This window comes from Oryzias melastigma, linkage group LG8 (assembly GCF_002922805.2).
Source record: "Oryzias melastigma strain HK-1 linkage group LG8, ASM292280v2, whole genome shotgun sequence".
In the NCBI taxonomy this organism is placed as follows: domain Eukaryota; kingdom Metazoa; phylum Chordata; class Actinopteri; order Beloniformes; family Adrianichthyidae; genus Oryzias; species Oryzias melastigma.
The window spans coordinates 16,265,347-16,285,553 of record NC_050519.1 but is presented as its reverse complement, the minus strand read 5'-3'; the positions used below and the strand labels follow the sequence as shown (position 1 = coordinate 16,285,553).

General features: G+C 37.7%; 1 protein-coding gene across 1 annotated transcript in view; it reads right to left on the bottom strand.

The window, feature by feature from the left end:
- The window catches only part of grin2aa (glutamate receptor, ionotropic, N-methyl D-aspartate 2A, a), a 195,718-nt gene that overhangs the window by 73,258 nt on the left and 102,253 nt on the right, over positions 1–20,207 (bottom strand). The window contains exon 3 of the mRNA XM_024271483.2: positions 3,232–3,398. Within this exon, the coding sequence (XP_024127251.1) occupies positions 3,232–3,398 (167 nt within the window). The remainder of the gene's footprint in view (positions 1–3,231; positions 3,399–20,207) is intronic.

Genomic DNA, 20,207 nt, shown 5'->3' with positions numbered 1-20,207 from the left:
ATCATTGGACAAAAAACAGTTCAGCGTGCTGTCTTATGGGGTCCAGATGACCCGATTCTCAAAGTATATTTAGGATAGCACAAGGGTTAATAGGACCGTAGTGCAGTTTACTGTCTGAGAATAGAATGGACCAATCTCACCAGCCAAACCACACTTGAGGGTTACCAAGAAATTACACCAAAAGGGGTGTCATTGTTTCATTATCAGGAAAGACTTAAGAAAAAAACTACAATGTTCAAGGTGGCCTATCTAATACATGACATATCAAAATAAACATACAAAAATAAACAATCTACAGTATATCTGTTGACAATGTGCAACTTCAGCAACTCATAATAAAACGTTGAGTTCATCAAGTTTGTGATGCAACATCTGCCACCAAGGAGGGAAAAAAACACCAATACACCCTTTATCACCTAACTGCACAGCTGAAGACATCTGTTTTTTATGACGATAATGGTGGAAGAATGGCAAGTTAAAACTAAAGTAACAAAAAACAAGTCTTTATATTTAGATGGCATTTTTATGGCAGTTCTGGTGCCGTTTAGCTCAAGAAGATAGACTCGGAAAGTAATAAGTGCTCATTAAAAAAAAAAGACAATATACTCTTGTCATCCATTGAGACTGCCTGCCCTTTTTCCCCACAATGCTCTGAGTGATACTATATCAGGATCCCAGGACAGGGGGCTAAAGAGCAGCATGACTAGAGGTAGTAGCACTTTTCTTGGCAATTAAACACCATCATATGTCATAAACTGCCACATACTGGCGTCAGGAGTTAGTGAGAGTACAGGACCAGCATGAGGATTACAAAGTATGACAGACATCAGGGAAAAAACGAGGGGAGATGTAACCTTCATGTCAGAATCCAGCGAAAGGCGAGGAGTGTAATGTGAGAGGGGTTTGGGACGCGCCGTCATCTTGTGTTGTCCAAGGTGATGACGGCCCATGTGTCCCAAAAGGACGAAGCTAATAGTCATGATGATACGCCGACGTTGTGGTAGCCTCACACAATCGGGGAAGGAGACACCATAACAATGACACCATTAATGGGCAGATGTAATTGTGTTAAATGAAAAGACCATCTTGGGATGAAATACTATCAGCTTCAGCTCCCATCGAGCACTGAGATTTAAATGAATACTCGCTGATTACCACACCGGTACATGACCTGTGTAATCAGTACAACCGACTTGGCTCAGATCCACTTCTAGACTTCAATCTTTGAGGGGAGCTGCATATTGTTGGAATTCATCGGACAAAGTAGCTGGATTGAAAACTCAAGTCCAGGCCTGTACTTTTGGTCAAATTGGAGCACTGGCACAGACACAAGGTGCAGAGAAAGCCAATAAATTACAGCAATTCCAATCGTCTGGAGAAAGTATGTTGTATCATTTAACCATAATGAACTAAAACATTAATGTGCCTCGGTTCAAATTCACTACACTCTACAAAGCACTTTAATTATTTCCTCAGGCACCTGGAGACTAACCAGTGGTCTTGAGCAAAAATTTAATGAACACAGAAAAGACCCGCAGCAATGTTTATAATAGAGGGAAAGGGAGTTCCAGCATCGGGAAATGTTAACGTTGTGATATTTTGCCAGCTGTTTAACGGCATTGAGAATCAATTGGTGAATCAGTCAATGTGACTGGTGGGAGCTGCTTTAGGTTCTAATTTACCAAAAGGTCACAGTGGCACAGTTTACACTAAACGTGCTGATTGTAATGAACCTTATACTTACATCTAAATTCCTTAGACTGATATCAAAACAGACAAGAGAAACTAACAAAAACACAAAACAAACAAAAACCTTAGGGCCGGAAATTGATTAAAAAAAATTAACAAATAAAGCGCAAACTGGTAAAAAAAAAGAGAATTGCGATTAATCGCAATATTTTTTTTTTTTTACAGTATTTGGCCCGCCACTTATTTGTTATGATTTGTCTGCAAATAATCACAATATGAAATCACACACAAAATTTTGTATTTAGAACATTTATTTTTAACCCTTTGGAACCTAAAACCCTGTTTCGTTTTTTATTTACCTCTATTTTCAATTTGAAAGGCCACCTGGTTGCTTATTTGGTACACTTTTAATGAACTCTTTTAATAACCTCTTCTATATGACACCTTTTTTTTTGCCATTTTTCTATGTTATATTCACACATTAGACCTAAAATCATGCAAAAACAGAAAATTCCCAGATTCATTTGGCCCACAAATAATAAGAATTTCTCACTGCTGTCAATTTGAAAATTTTCCTGCAATTCATTTTTTTCCTCATAAATTTTCCTTTTTGCATTTGTGAAAAATAATAAAATATTTTTTGGGGGAGAAGTCTGATCTGCTGGATTTCAGGTCGACTCGACTGGAACCTACACTCTTTCCATTCTAAACTGCTCGCTTCTTGTAACAGCGGTGGGCAGGACTTTTGTGGTGAACCGCAGAGTTTCCGCTATTTCCTAAATTTTTAGACAATCCCTAAATAAAATAATAACCGTTTTCCTCATTGCTGGATTTCTGATAGCAGAGTTCTGTTAAGCTCCGCCCCCCACAGCGGGTGTACTGCTTCTCTGTATTACAGCTGTCAGATTGACTTTTGTTAACCGCCTCATTTGTCAAAACAAAAGAACTCTTTTGTCTAAAAACTACAAATAAATGCCATATTATGTCTTTAATTTAATACAATCTCATGTATGTCTTTGTTTTCCTTATCCAAGCTGGCTAGCCATTTTTGTTGCACCGATAATGTTAGGTTGGGGTTGTGGGGGGCTGTGAGCTAGCGAGAGATGGATGACGGGGGCGGGGTTAGTACCTGACATCACACAAGTCATCACACAGAGTTGAACTTCTAATGTACTTTTGCGGCTTTGCAGAAACTATGTACTTGAAGACAATAGTTTTTTTTAATTATTTTTTTTTTAGCTAAAAACGGCATAATACTAGTTTCTTAAATCACAAATAAGCTCTTTTTCAAAGAGTATTTTTTCATCAGTTCCTGATTCACATGGATTTCAATAAAGAAATACTCAGAAATACTATTTTAAGCTTAATTTTCTTTATATGTTCTCCATCATCAGAAAAATGCCACAAGAACATGTTAAAAATACAATTTTCATCAGCGTAGGGCTTTAAAAAAATCTCCTTAGTTAAAGTTGGTGACTTATATAAGGTTTAATAATGTTTGGAAGCATCAAAAGTAAGAAAATGACAGATAAATCCTCCCACCTGTTGTCCACTGTCGTTTTTAGGATGTTTATGAACTCCTGGTAGCCGGGAAACTTGGACGTGACAATTGAGAAGATGTGCCAGTCATACTCCTCCATGATGTTCAGCATCAGCAAAGCCTCCTGCTGGATGGAAGCACCAAATTGGAAGAAAGTGGACTTTACATCCTGAGGACAAAAGTAAAGAGACAAAGAGAGGAGAAGTCAAAATTAAGCAAGACATTATTATTATTGGGTCACAGTCGAAATCCTTTTAACTCCATTTTGATGCTGTTTTTTGAAGCACACTCATTCTCCTTCAGCTCATCTAATAAACTTCGGTTGCAGTAAAATGCATGCACAAGAGCCCCAGAACAATTCAATTAAGAATAAATTGGATCGGAGGGCTACAGACGGGCTGAAGAACTCTTGTTCTGGATTCCACTCCATAAAATCTGAGAACCATTTAACACCTTACTCTGATGTGAGCTCAGATGGTGCAGACAAGCACTTCATTCATCTTACATTTAAAATGATTTAGCGTCCTGTCATTAAGCTGGAATGGGACAAAGTGTACCAGGATGGACTATAGATTAGATTAGAACAAAAAAGTGAAAATATTGACGCCAATAAATCTTTTTGTCGGCCTGGACAAATTAGAACTAATGCACATATGCAGTAGAAACGCTGTAAATATGAAGATGGTGTGTGAGACTTCTCTGCAGTATCTTTCTAGTGTTACTAAAGTGTAAAAAAAAATGTATTTGTGTGATAAAAGCCATTTAATGCTGGAATGGGCTTCAGTCGACCCTTTTAGTGCAGCAGAAAAGCCCAATTCGGATAATTGGAAAACCTATATAATAGTGTTAAAAAATAAAAAAAAATGAAAAAACAGTCAGGAAAGGAAGGAGAGGATTCTCTTTTTTTGTTTTTTTACTGTTGACTAGCGCTTGTCTACTACCTACAATTGGTAAAGGCTCAGTGCGATAAATCATCATGGTGCATATTCTGCAAATCTCGCACCAGGTTTTTCTTCATTAGATAGGTGCCCAAAGTGGGGGCTGGGGGACAAATTTGGCCCGCCAAAGGTTATCTTTTAGCCTTCCAAGTCGTGGATGTGGAAGTCGCGGAGTGTTTAGTTAAACCCCCTTAACCGTTTCCTATTGATTCTCTATGGTGTTCCAGCTGTAATATACTTTCGGCCTCTGGGCGGCGCTGTGAGCACTTTCTTTGCCTGCGGCTATAGGTAAAAAAACCCACAAGTGAGTCAGCCTTGCGGGGGGGGTTTATGTTGGCAATTCCAAAAAACTTTCATGTCACTTCCAATGCTTTCAATGTTCGTTTTTAGCTCGCCAAGATGGAACGACAACGACAGTGGCAAACGGATAAAGTCAGAAGACCAGCTCTACGTTTATTGCGATTTATGAAAGAATAGGTGTCATATAATTCCAGCCGGGCACAAACTACTATTATTAGTTTCTCCTTCACGATCAATTTACCATGTTTTTTAAGTATGTCCCTACCACATCTGATTGGCTAAAAGTTCCGCTGTTTTGCGATTGAGCAGTTAAAGTGCGCAATAAATGAACACCTGGTTTGACATACAATTATCTAACACAATATATTATTCTTGTATTTATCAAACATTTATTTTATTTAGTAAAACGATTTTATTCATGGGCTGCACGGTGGCGCAGTGGTTAGCGCTCTCGCCTCACAGCGAGAAGGCCCCGGTTCGACTCCCGGCTGGGACCTTTCTGTGTGGAGTTTGCATGTTCTCCCCGTGCATGCGTGGGTTTTCACCGGGGACTCCGGCTTCCTCCCACCGTCCAAAAACATGCTTCATAGGTTCATTGGTGACTCTAAATTGCCCCTAGGTGTGATTGTGAGAGTGAATGTGTGTGATTGAGGCCCTGTGACAGACTGGCGACCTGTCCAGGGTGAACCCCGCCTTCGCCCATCAGTAGCCGGGTTAGGCTCCGGCACCCCCGCGACCCCGAAAGGGAAGAAGCGGTCAGGAAGATGGATGGATGGATAGATTATACATATCCTTTTCATGTAATTACTTTTCTACAATTTCCCTCTATTTACTGACAAGTACTAAACCAACAATCTTTAATGACCATACTTGTTCACTCTTGCCAAGATCTGAATTGAAAATGACAACAAAGCATATGTTTTACTTGTCTTTTTGTTGTAATTTATTGATTTTTAAAACATGTTGATCACATGCCATTCAGAAAGATCGGCCTCACTGTGGCCACCACACTTAGATCTACGGCCAATCCCAGCCACCCCAGTAAAAATGTCCAGAGCACGCCGTCGCACTCTAAATCTCAGGACCAAGCCTGCCATGCCACACGGTGGTAACGAAGCTGTGTGATTTACACAGAGATACAGAATTCATAAATTACATTGTGGACGCCTGATTGGTAACTTACGAACTGTGGCCTTTCTTGGCAGGAATGTCCTGTTCCTACTGGGCCTGCGTGGGGTTTCTTTATGGTTTATGGGTGATTTGTATTTAACTTGAACTTTTAACATGCAGAACTTTCGAATCAATGAAATAGTTTGGTCCCTTTACCTACTGTCCTCTTCACAGCATTGGTTAAATATATCAATGTATCTTTATTCGAGTATTCTTTCTGGGACATTTATTTCTCATCAAAAGAGATGGTCTTATACCTGCTGAACCATCAATGATTAAATACATACTGTTTGGTTAAGAAGGTTGATGGTCTCTAGTAAAAGAACACGTTTTGCTGTGGTGGCAGTTTTTATTGTTTTATTGTCTAAAAGTCATGAGTTCCAAGTGTGATAGATAATTCAGCTTCAATATCAGTTGATTTTTTTTTACCAGTTTTTTATGTAAACAATGTCAGATGAAGACTTTTTGTTATCAGGCTTAAAGCAGTTCATTCATTCAAAAATATTTACATGAACAATAAGTTTTTTTCTTTGCTTTTTTTATAAGAAGCTGAAGGGGAAAAAAGTTAACTCCAGCTGTGAGATTAAAAGCTCTGTAGGTAAAGGAGAAGAGATTTTTTTTACCCTAAGCTTGCTCTCATTATTTCAAAAGTAATAAATCATCATTAGGGAGACTATGCAACTTTAAGGAGGACGCTTTGCCTCCTGCTCTGTCTTTAACTCCTAATAGTTACCATATGCAGATGACTACACGTTATACGCAATGTAAAAAAAATTTGTTAGCTTTTGTTTTTCCAGCAAAGTATTTACATTTTTTTGAAAATACAGTAAAAGCCTTATTGCTAATTGTCTGGCAGGATTAGGGAGGGACAATTGTGCAGCAAATTCAGCTTTTCCTATATTTTAAAGTGTTTGCAAATTCATTTACAAGTATCTATGTGAGATTTGTTCAATTTTCAAACGGACTAAGTGTTCTCCTTAGGCTCCCTCTCGCCGCGCAGCTTTGTGCGTGCGTGAGCGCTCTGATGTGGTCGACACTGAAGCGATGTTCGAGCATGGTGGGACATGAGGGAGGTCATGCTATAAGACTTGTCATTCCCTGTCTTCGTCACAGCAGCAGCAGATACTCCCACACTTTGCTGCAACACAACCAAGAACTGTGCACAAGGCCACTCGCGAAAATATGAAGAATGAGGTCAAACATTTCCTTGTGGCTGTTTATGGAACTCTGCAATTAGAAGTGCTTCCTGGTTTCTTTTTGATAGCAAACTGTCACATATTGAGAAACATGTCGTCAAGTGTGTTTTTTTTTTCAATTAAAATATATTTTTATAAACAATAAAAAAATTGTTACGTTTATTTTTTTAAATATACTCATTAAATATATAGGCACTATATCACATAGACCTATATTATTTAAAAAAATAAATTTGCATATAATGTACATTTATCTGTATATTAAAAATATATACAAGCACTATATATATATATATGTGTGTGTGTGTGTGTGTATAAAAAATACAGTGTTAAAATTTACAACTTCATTACATATATAGCATACTAATTGTAAGAAAAATATATTTTTCTTTTTTATAAAATACATGTGTATATATAAATTTGGTTTATATATAAGTATATATATATATATATAGTAAATATAATATACTTATAAATAAGAAATATATATTTATTTTCTTTTAATATACATTTATTGACCCAATATACTTATATATATAACTATAAAATATATATGTATTAGGGCTGTCAGATTTGTCGCGTTAAAAACGCATTAATCTGACATGTGCTTGACACCGACAATTTTTTTGACGCATTAATCGCGGGCTTTCTCATACGTGCCTTTCCATACCGCGCGCGGGCGTCCCGCCCTTTAACTCACCGGCTGCTCTCACCCGATCACAGGCGGGTCTCCAACCACCGAGCTGCGAGCTAAATCCGGCCGGCGCTAGGACCTGGAGAGCTCCTGCACCCCAACCCGGCTCCGGTTCGCGTCCAGTACCACGTCTGGTGGTACGGGCTCGTGTCCGGCGCTGCGGACCCCCGACGTTCCGAACAGCAAGCTCACCGGGGGACGTTTTAAATGTTCTGGAGGTTAAAGTGTGATCCAGCCCCAGCATAGCGGTCTGTCTGCCGGCATATTCATGGCGTGAGCTCCGCTGAGCTGCAGCCAGAGAACGCGGCGACAGTAACAGACTATCAAGCTATCCACAGTGTATCCCGCTTTTCTCAGTCTTTAATGTTTTAAAAAACAAAAGTTCATTGGAAATGATAAATCTCTATTTCATTTATTACTGTAGTTCAGCAGAGGAAAAGATTTGGTCCTGACAATAAATGAACATGAAAATGTTATGGAAATTTTATTTTTGATGTTTTTTATTTTATTTTACTGAACGTTGATTGAAGTTTTGAATTTAAAATGCCCTTCACTTGGACTTGGGCTTTTGTTAGGCATTTTATGTGACAGCCTTTTATTGTTAAGAAAGTTTATCTCAATATAATGTTACAAAATAAAGTATTTCTGATGAAAACTATTAATATTGTCATTCTTGTTTTCATAATTAATGTAGAACTGCTAAATTCCACGAACCACACATTTTTTTTTTCCTTAAAAAAAGGCCACATGTTAATTTGCGATTAATCGCGAGTTAACTCTGGACAATGCGATTAATCGCGATTAAAGATTTTAATCGCCTGACAGCTCTAATATGTATGTACATTATAGTACTTATTTATATAACTTTACTACATTTATGCTGTCTATGTAAATTATTTTAACTTATAGCAACTTTTCCTTTAAGGAGATTTTCTTTTCCTTTTTAGTCTTAAATGAGGAAAGTGTTCACATCTTGTTTTATTTGAAAGAAGAATAAGTTTAACAAATCCCAGGAGATAAAAAATTCAAAATCAAGCCTTGGCTTTTCTCTTCTAGTGTCGAGCCATTGTATCGAAACGATTGGTTTGACGAATGACCATCGATTGTCTTTGCGCTATACAGTTTTCTTCTGGGAAAGTTTGATTTCTGGTCTTCTTGCCAGTGTTGCTTTGACCACAGGCCTGAACAGTCCTGCAGAATCAGCGTTCTTGCAGCCTAAGCACTCTATGACAGCAGCAGCAGTCACACCCACTGGGACACTAATCTTCTGGACTCACAAAGTTTCAAGGAATGCAACAGAGATCCAAGCTAATTTGATCAGCAAAACACAAAATCCTGAGGACAAGAAAAAAAAGCCTGTTTACATCACCAGAACAACATCCAGATGAAACTGGATTAAGGTTCAATTACATTAAATAATTTTTGTTTCTAGTACTAAAGGATGTCTTTCCAATCAATATATTTCCATTTTTATTCAAAAATTCTATTTTAACATGAAAGGTCAATTTAGTTATGTTTTAAATTAAAATGCAACATTTTATTGCAATACAATTTTTTACGAGATATAGAAAGTATCTTTGGTTAATTATAAGCTTTTTGTATAACAATGTTGGTTTCAATTTTCTTGGGAATGATGGGTAGGAAGACAACACAAGTTGGGATGTCAGAGGAAAACAATTTCTCATTTCACCCTTTGTACGTGTGACATGTTTTCATTCACACTTTGAGCCGGTGATGTTTACATATTAAAAGCCACAAACAGTCATTCTCCCCCCAATCTCTATCGTTCTCTATGTCCCACGCTGTTGCGTAATCCGCGCACACACGGACAAACCCATCGTGACGCGCGCACACAAACACACCTGCCCCAAGAGGCAGGACAGCACGTCTGCGCGGAGATCGAGGGGGAGTTTAAAAATAGCAGTCCTCATATCCTCTGCCTCTGAAAGCATCATGAACTGTGTGATCTGATAACACACAAAACACACACACACAAATAAACGCTCACAAATGAGACAGATGAGTCTGTCAGGAGGCGTTAGTTGACTTTTGGTAGGAAAGCAGCAAGTTTATGGCGAAAGCTGCCTATAATATCCTGTCACTTCCATGGATCTGCTGTCTGCAGCAGCTCCACTGAGTCCATGGGAGGAGGAGGAGGAGGAAGAAAAATGACAAAGATTCCTCTGTGGCCAGTTTCTAAATATAAAACAGCAAGGCACCAAAAATAGCAGCAAAAAAACAAAAGACTAAGCAATAACTGTGGGAACAAATAGAAAGGAAACAAGAGGCAGGGACGAGAACCGTAACTATTACCATCGTTTAGGTGTCATAATAAAAAAACGAAGGTCTTTTACGAGAGGATTCCTTCATATAAGGTCATCAGTCCTGCATAAAACATTATTATATGACATGTTGACTGCCAAAAAGATTTTTTGGGTTGACTTTTTCAAAATGTCTGTGAAATAAATGTTAGTGAACATGGAAAAAAGGAGGAAACTACCAAGCTGGGCTTTAGATATGCCATGTTTTTTTAAATATAACCAAGAACTGTATATATATGTACGTATATATCCATCCATCCATCTTCTTGACCGCTTCTTCCCTTTCGGGGTCGCGGGGGTGCCGGAGCCTATCCCGGCTACTGAAGGGCGAAGGCGGGGTACACCCTGGACAGGTCGCCAGTCTGTCGCAGGTACATATATATATATATATATATATATATATATATATATACGTATATATAGTATATAGTTGCTGATTTCTGAGGCTGCGTTTTATTGATTTTATGACTGGGACCCGTGGGCCGGTGGAAATTTGAATTCTGGCCACATTTGGCCCACTGACCGGACTTTGAATGTGCCTTGACTAAAGTGACTTAACCCTAGAACACTTTGCTACAAAAAGTTACAGCATTACTTTTGCTAGGTAATTTTTGCCCAATATAATATGCCCAATAACAAGTATTTGTCTTAAAAAATAGATCAAAATATGAAAACACACGATAAATTAGAGTCATTTTCTTGAGTTTTAAACCATGGTATATGTAACAAAATGGAAAAAAATATATAGAAAAACCTAAAAACATGCTTGAAAATTACAAAAAAAATTAGGAATTTGAGAACAAAAACATTCCTAAAAAAATAAAATACTGATACTGGAGTCTTGGCCTTTGATCCGCCCATTCCTTTGACATGTAAAACTTTACATTGGGACCCATGACACTCAGAAAAATGCAACATATTGAAAATCATGTAAATACTTCTGTTCAGGTGAAAATAAGAATAGTGCTCTAGGGTTAGGTTAAAGGTAGCTCCTCTAATAATTTACTTTCCATGAAAGCATAAGCTATGCCTGATGGTTTACAAACAAGGTTGAATTAAAAGAAAATAATTGATTGCAATAAAAGAACATGTAAAATTAAGTGTATAGTCTAATATAAGTACACAGGTTTTTCCACAGATAATGATAGTCATTCTACATCTATCACATTTCACAGATTTTCACACTTTCAAAACAAAATCACATCGTCCCAAACTGAGATTAAGTAAAAAAAAAAAAAAAAAAAAACACAAGAAAACATAAACAGGAGCTCAAGCAAATGATAACTTACTTAAATCTATACTAAGTAACTTAAACATCACTTTTGCTGCACACACAAACTAGTCCAAACCAAAAAAAGTGGTTGTAAATCTCTGTCCATGGTGCTCTCTTATGTTGTTGTTGCCTTCGGTAACATTTAGCAACAGCAACTAAATTCAGTTTGGAAAGTTCAAAGTTAACCTACTCCTTAAATGTAATGAAATGCTTTGTAATTGTTAAATATTGCAAATTTTAAATCCCATACTTGTTCATTTTTGTCTTTTTCTAAATTTGTTTAACTTGTTTCACTTTCAGACTACCAATCAGAGTAGGTTTAAAGTTAAATTAAGGTCTACAACTTTTTAAGATTAGTGTAGAGGTTTTGCTCGAACACAAATTGGATAAAAGTGATTCAATAAATTTAGAGTAAAGAGCCAAACACAGTTTTCCAATTAAATCTCAATCTATTTATGTAAATAATTAAATTATGTAACCACAGACTTTTATTTGCAACAATAACTTAACTTGCTGGTTTCCTTTGAACTAAATCAGACAAAAATGCTTAAGTCGTCTAAAAGAAATATATGTATATGTTCCAAATATAAGCAGTATTTGCAGAACTAAAGCTTATTTGAGGAACTAAATAACACAGATGTGGAAAATCAGGTCCTCTCAGTCGCATAATCTCTCAGAACAAATATCATTACACTGAAAGAGTTGCTGCAGTAATGTCTTTTACTTAAGCAAATGTCTTCTGCTTATGAATCTGCGGAAGTTGATTTAAGCTTCACGAGATTACTGTGTTTAAAAGCAATAAAGCAACCTCTAATCAGTGCTCTGGAGGAGAAAAATAAGTGATTTTAAATGGTGTCTCTTTTTTGCAGAGAGAAGCGTACTGTACACCCTTTGTTTGTGTTGAGTAATGATTATTGGGAGAGGTAGCCTTTAGCTGCTGCAGAAGCTGCAGCACAGCGAGACAAAGAGATTATTAAAAGAAAGGGCTGCCTTTGACGTCACGCGAGAATATTTTTGGCACAGAAGCAGTCAAATTTAAAAGGATAAGAGACACAGAGGGAGGAAGAGACCTATTCAGAGTTGTTACAGACAGAAACTGTGTTTATGTGTGTATCTATCTACCTCTAATTGTTCCTCCCTTTTTTTGGTAATATTTTTTTTGGAATTCCCCGGAATATCTGCTCAGTATTTATCTTTTTTGGTCTCTCTTTTTCCATATTGATAAGGTTAGCTTTAACCTTTGTGCTATCTTATGGGGTCCAGATGACCCAAATCTTACATTGACGTGTGATCCATCCTATAACAAATGCGGACAAAGGTTGACAGGATTTTAGGTCTTGTGGGGTCCAGATGACCCCACTCCCAATGTCAACAGGATAGCACAAGGGTTACACAACAACGTCTTCAGGCCCAAATCTAGATTCAATGAATAAAAAATATTTAAAAGTTGCCATAATTAAGGTGATTTTATATTTAACACACTCAAAAAGTCAATCGGTAAATACAAAAACACTGAAATAACACAAGTGTACTTTTAAAGTGCCAGTCTGAAGATAAAAAACTGTTCCCAGTGGTCATTTAATTCAACACATTCTCATCCAAAAGTCGTCACATAATGATGACTTTTGGACATTTTGGGTGTCCCCAACATGACATTCTTTGACGTCCTGGCTGTTCATAAAATCAGAGGTCTGCAGCCCTTGGGACGCAGTACCGGACGTGGGATGGTCCTTGGGACACATCCAGTACTGGTACCCTAACCTGGCACCGTGCGCAATACCAGACCCGAACCTGTAGCCTACTGATTTAGGGTACACGTGCTGGGTTAGGCTACTGGCGTGCTCCCAGTACTGGACTAGTTTCGGTTCATGACCCAAAGGTTGGGGACCCGTGATTTAATGGGAACAGCCAGCACATCAAAAAACGATGAGTTGGGAACGTCGAAAATGCCAAAAAGTGACGCAGAGGGTTTCTAAACCAAATGTCAATATGTAACGACTTGGGAATAAGAATGGGATTTTTGATTATAATTATGCCATTTTTAGCCAAATTGTCACTTCTGGGACATAGTTTCTGCAGTGTGACAGGAGTTCATCAGAAATGTGCCTAGAAGTTTCAGTTTTCAGGAGTGTAGAGCAACCCCGCCTCCTCTTCCCCTCCCTATTACTGAGAGCTTTCTGTTTACACACTTTCCCGCTAGCTTACAACCCCTCACAACCTTACAAAAATGAGCAATGTGGGAGCTACAGTTACAGCTTTAAGCCAGATACCAGCGCAGACGAGGAAAACAGACAAAGATGGATCTAGTCATCAGAATAGGGCGGAGCAGGGAGCTTTTGCCCCGCCCAGTGTACTTCCTATTCCAGAACTACAATCTTTTTTTTAAATGTCATGTCTTTGGCTACTCCTCATTCACAGAATTTTATCAGAAAAATCCCACAAGAACATGTTAAAAACACAATTTTCATTGAAGTGGGTCTTTAAGTTACAGCATATATGGACCATTATTTCAGTTTTTGTTTGTTTTGCTTTAATTTATTATATTTTTGTGGCTCCTTTTAAATATAAACCCATTAACAGTCAGTGTTGGCATAAAGGAGTTTGGGATACATCTCATCTTATTACCTCTCCTACTCAGGTCCTGCTATTACCTGTGATTTCAAGTACTCTTTGAAATGCGATGCTTTTAACATGTAAAAGGTCTGGTGTCGCAAAAGATGAACATAATGCTTTCCTCTGTGGCTACTTTTCCTTTTTCCACCACCTGCCAGTTTTTCTTCAAAGCATTTGTATTCGCCCGCCCTGTCCTTCTTCTTTTGTCCTAAAGACCCACTCCAATGAAAACTGTGTTTTTAACATTTTCTTGTGACATTTTTCTCATTATGGAGGACAAATATAAAGAAAATAATGCCTAAATTTGCATTTATGAGTTTTTTTTATCATTGTGAAGTAGGAGGTGAAGTTTGTATTTGTGATGTAGAAAATACACTGGGTGGAGCCACAAGCTCCTTGCTCCGCTCTATTCTGATGCATCCACTTGTAGACAATAGAAAGTCTTCGTTTTCTTTGTCTGAGCATTAATTTTAACTCATAAATTCAGGAAGGGAGATCTGCAAACCTAAATTCATTCATTTTCAAAGGAGCAAGACAGTGCAGGATCCAGTGTGCGCACACACACACACTAAGACACGCTTCCAGATTAACCCCTACACTTTACAAACTGTGTTGTACACATTTAGCCCACACACTCCTCAGAGGGAGGCCACACTTCAGGGAAGCCTTGTGCAAATCTGCAAGTCTTTATGTGTGTTTGTTTGTGAGTGTGTGTGTCTGCGCCAGGGGGCTGTGTATCACGCTGAGCTCATTGCAAAAGACACAAACAGCATAATATAAACCTCGGCTCAAACAGAGGGAAAGAACACCGACAAACACGGGGAAAAAAAACAAAGAGATCAAAATCCTCAAAGGCCACATGTACACAGAAACAAAACACCTGGATCGACACTTACTAAGAAGAAAAGGGCGAGGCAGCATGTAGTGCTGCAGCGCAACCTTTCCTAGTGTTTGTATTTTTAGGAAAATGCATTAGAATTCATTTTAATTTAGCCTTTAGATGCAAAAAGCATCAAACTACTAATTTGTAAGGCATCAAAAATTATTTTATGACTCAAAAACAAAGATTTATAAACCTGTCACAATAGGCGACTTGTGTATGAACCATGCATGAATATTACGCTGTTTATATATTAATTCTATGGTGATATGGGTGTCAATTGCGTAATTTTAATGTGATATGTGCGCCGTATGTCCATTATAAAAGTCATGCAGAAGTCCATTAGATATACGTAGAACGGTCCTGGAAAGCCAAAATTTGCAAATGCATTTCGCCAAAACAACGCACGATTGCGTAAAAATTTACGTAAGAATTGCGTATTTACCACATAAAATATGCATACCGTGTTTTCTGGAGTATAAGTTGCACCGGAGTATAAGTCGCAAGAACAAAAAATGTTTAATCAAGAAGAAGAAAACTATATATGAGTTGTTCTGGAGTATGAGTCACACTTTTGGGAGAAAAGTCTGACGTTTCAGAACAAATCCGCCAAACCCAGCGTAGCTAAAATACAAAAAAGAAATAAAGTAAAAAGAAAAGAAAAATATCAAAGTTTAGGGGGAAAACAATCAGATTCTCTTCCATGTTTGTTTTGGACGACACTTCTTCTGCCACTGTCAATAGCAAATACTCAGATGCAGCACCCTCTAGTGGTTGATAGAGGAAACAACCACTAAAGGACAACCGGTGTTTACTGGGAAAATAACAAATATATGAGCCTATTTATTCTTAAAAAAACACACACACAAATAAGTCGCTCCTGAGTATGTTGCACCCCTGGCTAAACTTTGAAAAATACTACAACTTATACTCCGGAAAATATGGTAAATTGCGTAACTCTCAACCGACCATAAATTTTGAACAGCTCAAAACCGAATTCATGTAAAGACTGTTGGATGAAACTGTCAGGAAGCATCAAGAAACACTCATAAATTCCGTATATCAAGCATATATCCTGAAAGACAATGCACAAATTGCATGAAGAGGCCTTAAGGTGGAATTGTGCCCCTCAGTCCTGATAGCTTCCCCCCTGCAGAGATGTGAGGGTCATCGCTAACTTAGCTGCATATGAGTGATTGATCACTGCTTCCTCTGACAGACACCGACACCCAGAGACCTACTTTGAAAAAAGATAGGGAAAAAAAGAGGAGAGGTCAGCAAGGATGGGTGGGATGAATGGCAGGAAGATAGATGAGAGGGCGGGAATGAGGTGAGGAGGGACGAGCAAAATAGGAGAAGAAGCAGAAAGACGGGGAGATGTGCGCCGAATGTCCAACATTATTGTCCTTTCTGGTCAGTCCTGATAAAGGATTCACGTTAATCCAGGAGTTCTATGCGGCAAATACAAATTATGGGGATGAAGGAAGCAGCAAAGCTGCAGGAACACAACGTAAATGCAGAAAAAAAAAAGAAAAACTTAAGTTCTGTTTCTGCTGAGCTGCACACAAATGCACCATCAATGTAGAAGGAAAAGACACAACCGGTCTGATGAAAATTCAACAAAAACACAACTCTCCTCACAAAATGCAGTGTAAGAGCGGCGACCCAAACCCCAACGTAATCGCTAAGCTTTCCCATTTCCATTTGATTGACTGCCAGCGAAGCCCGCGGCACAATTGGCTGCACTTCATAAGCTGAGCATACGGACGGCACCCCTGGGACGAGTCCATCAGATGATATCTGTTAACAGTGTTCACGGTTTAACACACACACACACACAAACACACAAACCAACAGGGTCAGAGGGGAGCTCCCTAATGCCTAATGTACCTTTCCTGATCCCAGATGGATCGCTTACATGTTGCTGAAGAGCGACGGCGAAGGGGCAAATAAAAAAAAGACAGACAGACAAGAAAAGTAATTCATAGAAAATCGGCGGGAAGTGATAGAAGGGAGATCAGATGTAAAAGGGAACTAGAATCTGGTTGATAGAAAAACATGGAAGGAGATTAATAAGAAAGTTTGGGATTAAATGATCTGTTATACTTAAATCAGAAGCATAAAACAAGGTGTTTATCATCTCAAAACTCGTCACTTAAATGACAGTTTTACAATGATAAAGCCAGTGTATATTCCGTACTAATAGGTGCGCTTAAAAGTTCTGATTTTTACCAAAAAATACCAGTGCACTTAAAAAACTAGAGCACCATATAATCTCGAAGTGATTTAGAGAAGTTTGGTTGGATTTTATTGTGAATACGGTAACATGGTTAACATGTGGCGTGTCAGATGGTGTTTTTTTTAACATTTTTTTATACATGTTTTTATGTAAATAATTAGGTTGTAAGTTAGCTTTGTGTCAGTAACCCAGTTTTACCAGTCCTTGTCATTTTTGAGGTTTTTTCAAATTTGCAAACAGGTATTGTGAAGATGCTAGTGCAGCTATTATGAAGCAGTGTCGGGCTGTTTTTTGTTTCCATGTTAGGAATAAGTTTGGTTGTTAGTGTAGTCATGAAAAATTATTTTTAGTGACATTAGTCTGTTTTTACAAGTTGTAAACAAGGTTATAAGTGTTATGAATACGCTAGCTTGGCTAACGCGTCTAACATGGCTAACGTCTAGCATGTTACAAACATGTTCTAAAGTTACTGTTACTGTATTGTAAATATGCTAATGTTGCTAACGTCCAGCATGTTACAAACATGTTCTAAAGTTACTGTTATTGTATTGTAAATATGCTAATGTTGCTAACGTCTAGCATGTTCCAAACATGTTCTAAAGTTACTGTTGCTGTATTGTAAATATGCTAATGTTGCTAACGTCTAGCATGTTACAAACATGTTCTAAAGTTACTGTATTGTGAATATGCTAATGTTGCTAACGTGTAGCATGTTACAAACACATTCTAGAGTTACTGTTACTGTGTTGTAAATATGCTAATGTTGCTAACGTGTAGCATGTTGCAAACACATTCTAGAGTTACTGTTACTGTATTGTAAATACGCTAACGTGGCTAATGTGTAGCGGTGCTGGACAGTGTTTATTTTGTTACATGTTATTATCAATGTTGGTAGTTAGGAAATAGTCACAGAAACATTTGTTTAAGTAGAATCAATTTGTTTTTTTTTACTTCTTTCTAACATGGATGGGAGTTCCAGGTGTTATGAATACGCTAACTTGGCTAACGCTTCTGATGTCTCTAACGTCTAGCATGTTACAAACATGTTATTTTCCTATCAATGTTGGGAGTTAGCGTAGTCACAGTAACATTTGCGTTAGTGGAATTAATTTGTTTTTTTACGTCTTGCTAACGAGAATGGGAGTTGGGAGTGTTGTGCTAAAGCTAACACATCTAGCATTTAGCGGTGCTGGACTGTTTTCTTTTTATGTGTTACTAACAAGGTTGGGAGTTTGCATAGTCACAGTAATGTTTGTTTAAGTGGAATCTTTTTGCTTCTTACGTGTTGCAAAGAAAGTTGGGAGTTAGCATAGTCACAGTAATGTTTTTTTTTTTATTTTTGTGGAATCTGTTTTTTATGAGTTGCAAACAAGTAACAGGTATTATGAATACACTAACGTGGCTAACGTGTGATGTGTTACAAAAATGTTCTAGATCAGATGTCACCAGCCTTTTAGAAACTGAGAGCTACTTCATGGCTACTAAGTCATACAAAGGGCTACCAGTTTGAAATAACAAATTTTCCTAGTTTGCCTTTAGTTATATATTATGTATGATGAATAATGATGCTCCTCTATGTGAAGACACTGATTTCTCAACATAATTATCAACAATGACAACAAGCTAGGAAACAAATATCCATATTCAGCACTTTATTAATGTCAGTAATTGTTAAATTTTCAATGTTACATTTTGTTTATATTTTTTAACACAAGTTTGCCAATTTATATATTTTTTTGTAAATAATCCTTTAGCTTGTATTATCATTTTATTGTATTATAAGTTTTTATTAATGCAAAAGTTGTTGTTTCTGAACTACATTTAGGTCACAGAAATCTTTTAACACTTTGGTTGTCACCATGTTTCTGCAGAGTGTCATCATAATGTGCAAACAAAATGCGATTTGTTTTGGGAACTCAAAGAAAATGTTTCTCTCCGCTGCTGTGGCAGCAGAGTTAGAAATGAGGCTCATGGACATCCTGTTAAAAGCCTTTTGCATTAATTTAGGGACTTTTTTGATGAATGCATGAACAGAAAAATAAAGTCTGAGTTTCAAAGTTTGACAAAAATCTTAAAAAGCGCCATTCAGGATGCTGCTAAGATGCTGACAGTGCTAAACTCCATCGCCTTCACGCAATGGTACCTCATCCAAGGTCAACGGACAGTAATACCATCTGACTTGAGTCGTGAGCTGAGGGGAGCATCTGTGGATCACTGCTCCCCCGACAGAGGGGCAGAGACTCATCTAGGTCACAAACATGTTTGTACAGCAACCATGTTTCCGAACAGACAGACGCTGATGCTTCCAGTAAATTCAGACTCGGGAATTTGGCATTTTCCTGCTGATGCTGTTGTTTGGAAGAGTAAATACGGGGTTTTCAAACTCTGTAAAGAGAGGAGATTAAAGTGGCTTACTTAACTCACAGCTTAAACATTTTTACATTTTATCACACAATGAAAAATAGTTGTGGCACCACTGCAAGAGGACGAGTTTACACAGGTTAACAAGATAATGTATAGACTTCATAAATTTTTCTTCATGATTTTTTTGGTTCATTCCAAAAAACATGAATGGAGTTACAGAGTAAAAAAAAATGAAAGGACAAAGAAAATTAAGTATGGTTTCATCAAATCACTGTGACACAGACACAGTTTGAAAAAGATCGTGTTTGTTACGTAGAAAATACTCTGGGCAGGCCCTGCATGTCCTCACCTGAGCAGCATCTGCCTCAAAACTGAATATTGATCACCATTTTGTTTCAGTGGTTATGCTAGCTTGGTGTTAATGGGGCTGTAAGCTAGTGGGAGATCACGTAAACAGATGGATAACAGGAAGTGGGGTCGGGCTTTCTTTACCCCTCACAACTTAGAGGTGAATTTTACATAAACTCCTGCCGTTCTGTTGAAACTGTGTCTTAGAAAATGACACAGATTTCTTGATTTGGGTTGAAAATTGCATAATTATAAGTACATAACCACTGGTACACTGTTATCATAGATCAATAGATGATTGAAGTGGGACTATTCATCACTGTTTTATAACAATACTAAAGCTGACATGCTAACTTTTACTGTGGTCACTTAGCTTACAAACAGGAAAAACCATTGGGATGTGGGATATTTACCATCAAATCTAGATTAGCAAATGTATTCTTCTCATTGTTGTCAGTTTATCCATGACATCAAACATATTTGTTATTGGTTTGGTTTCCAGCACATCCAAAAACTAGAGTTGGATGTTTTTAATTGGTTCAGACTGCACAGTTGTCCTATAAACAGCTGAGCCTGAATACATACATGATTTTAGTGTATTGTTATTATTATTGTTATTTATTGTTTTTATGGCAAACACTT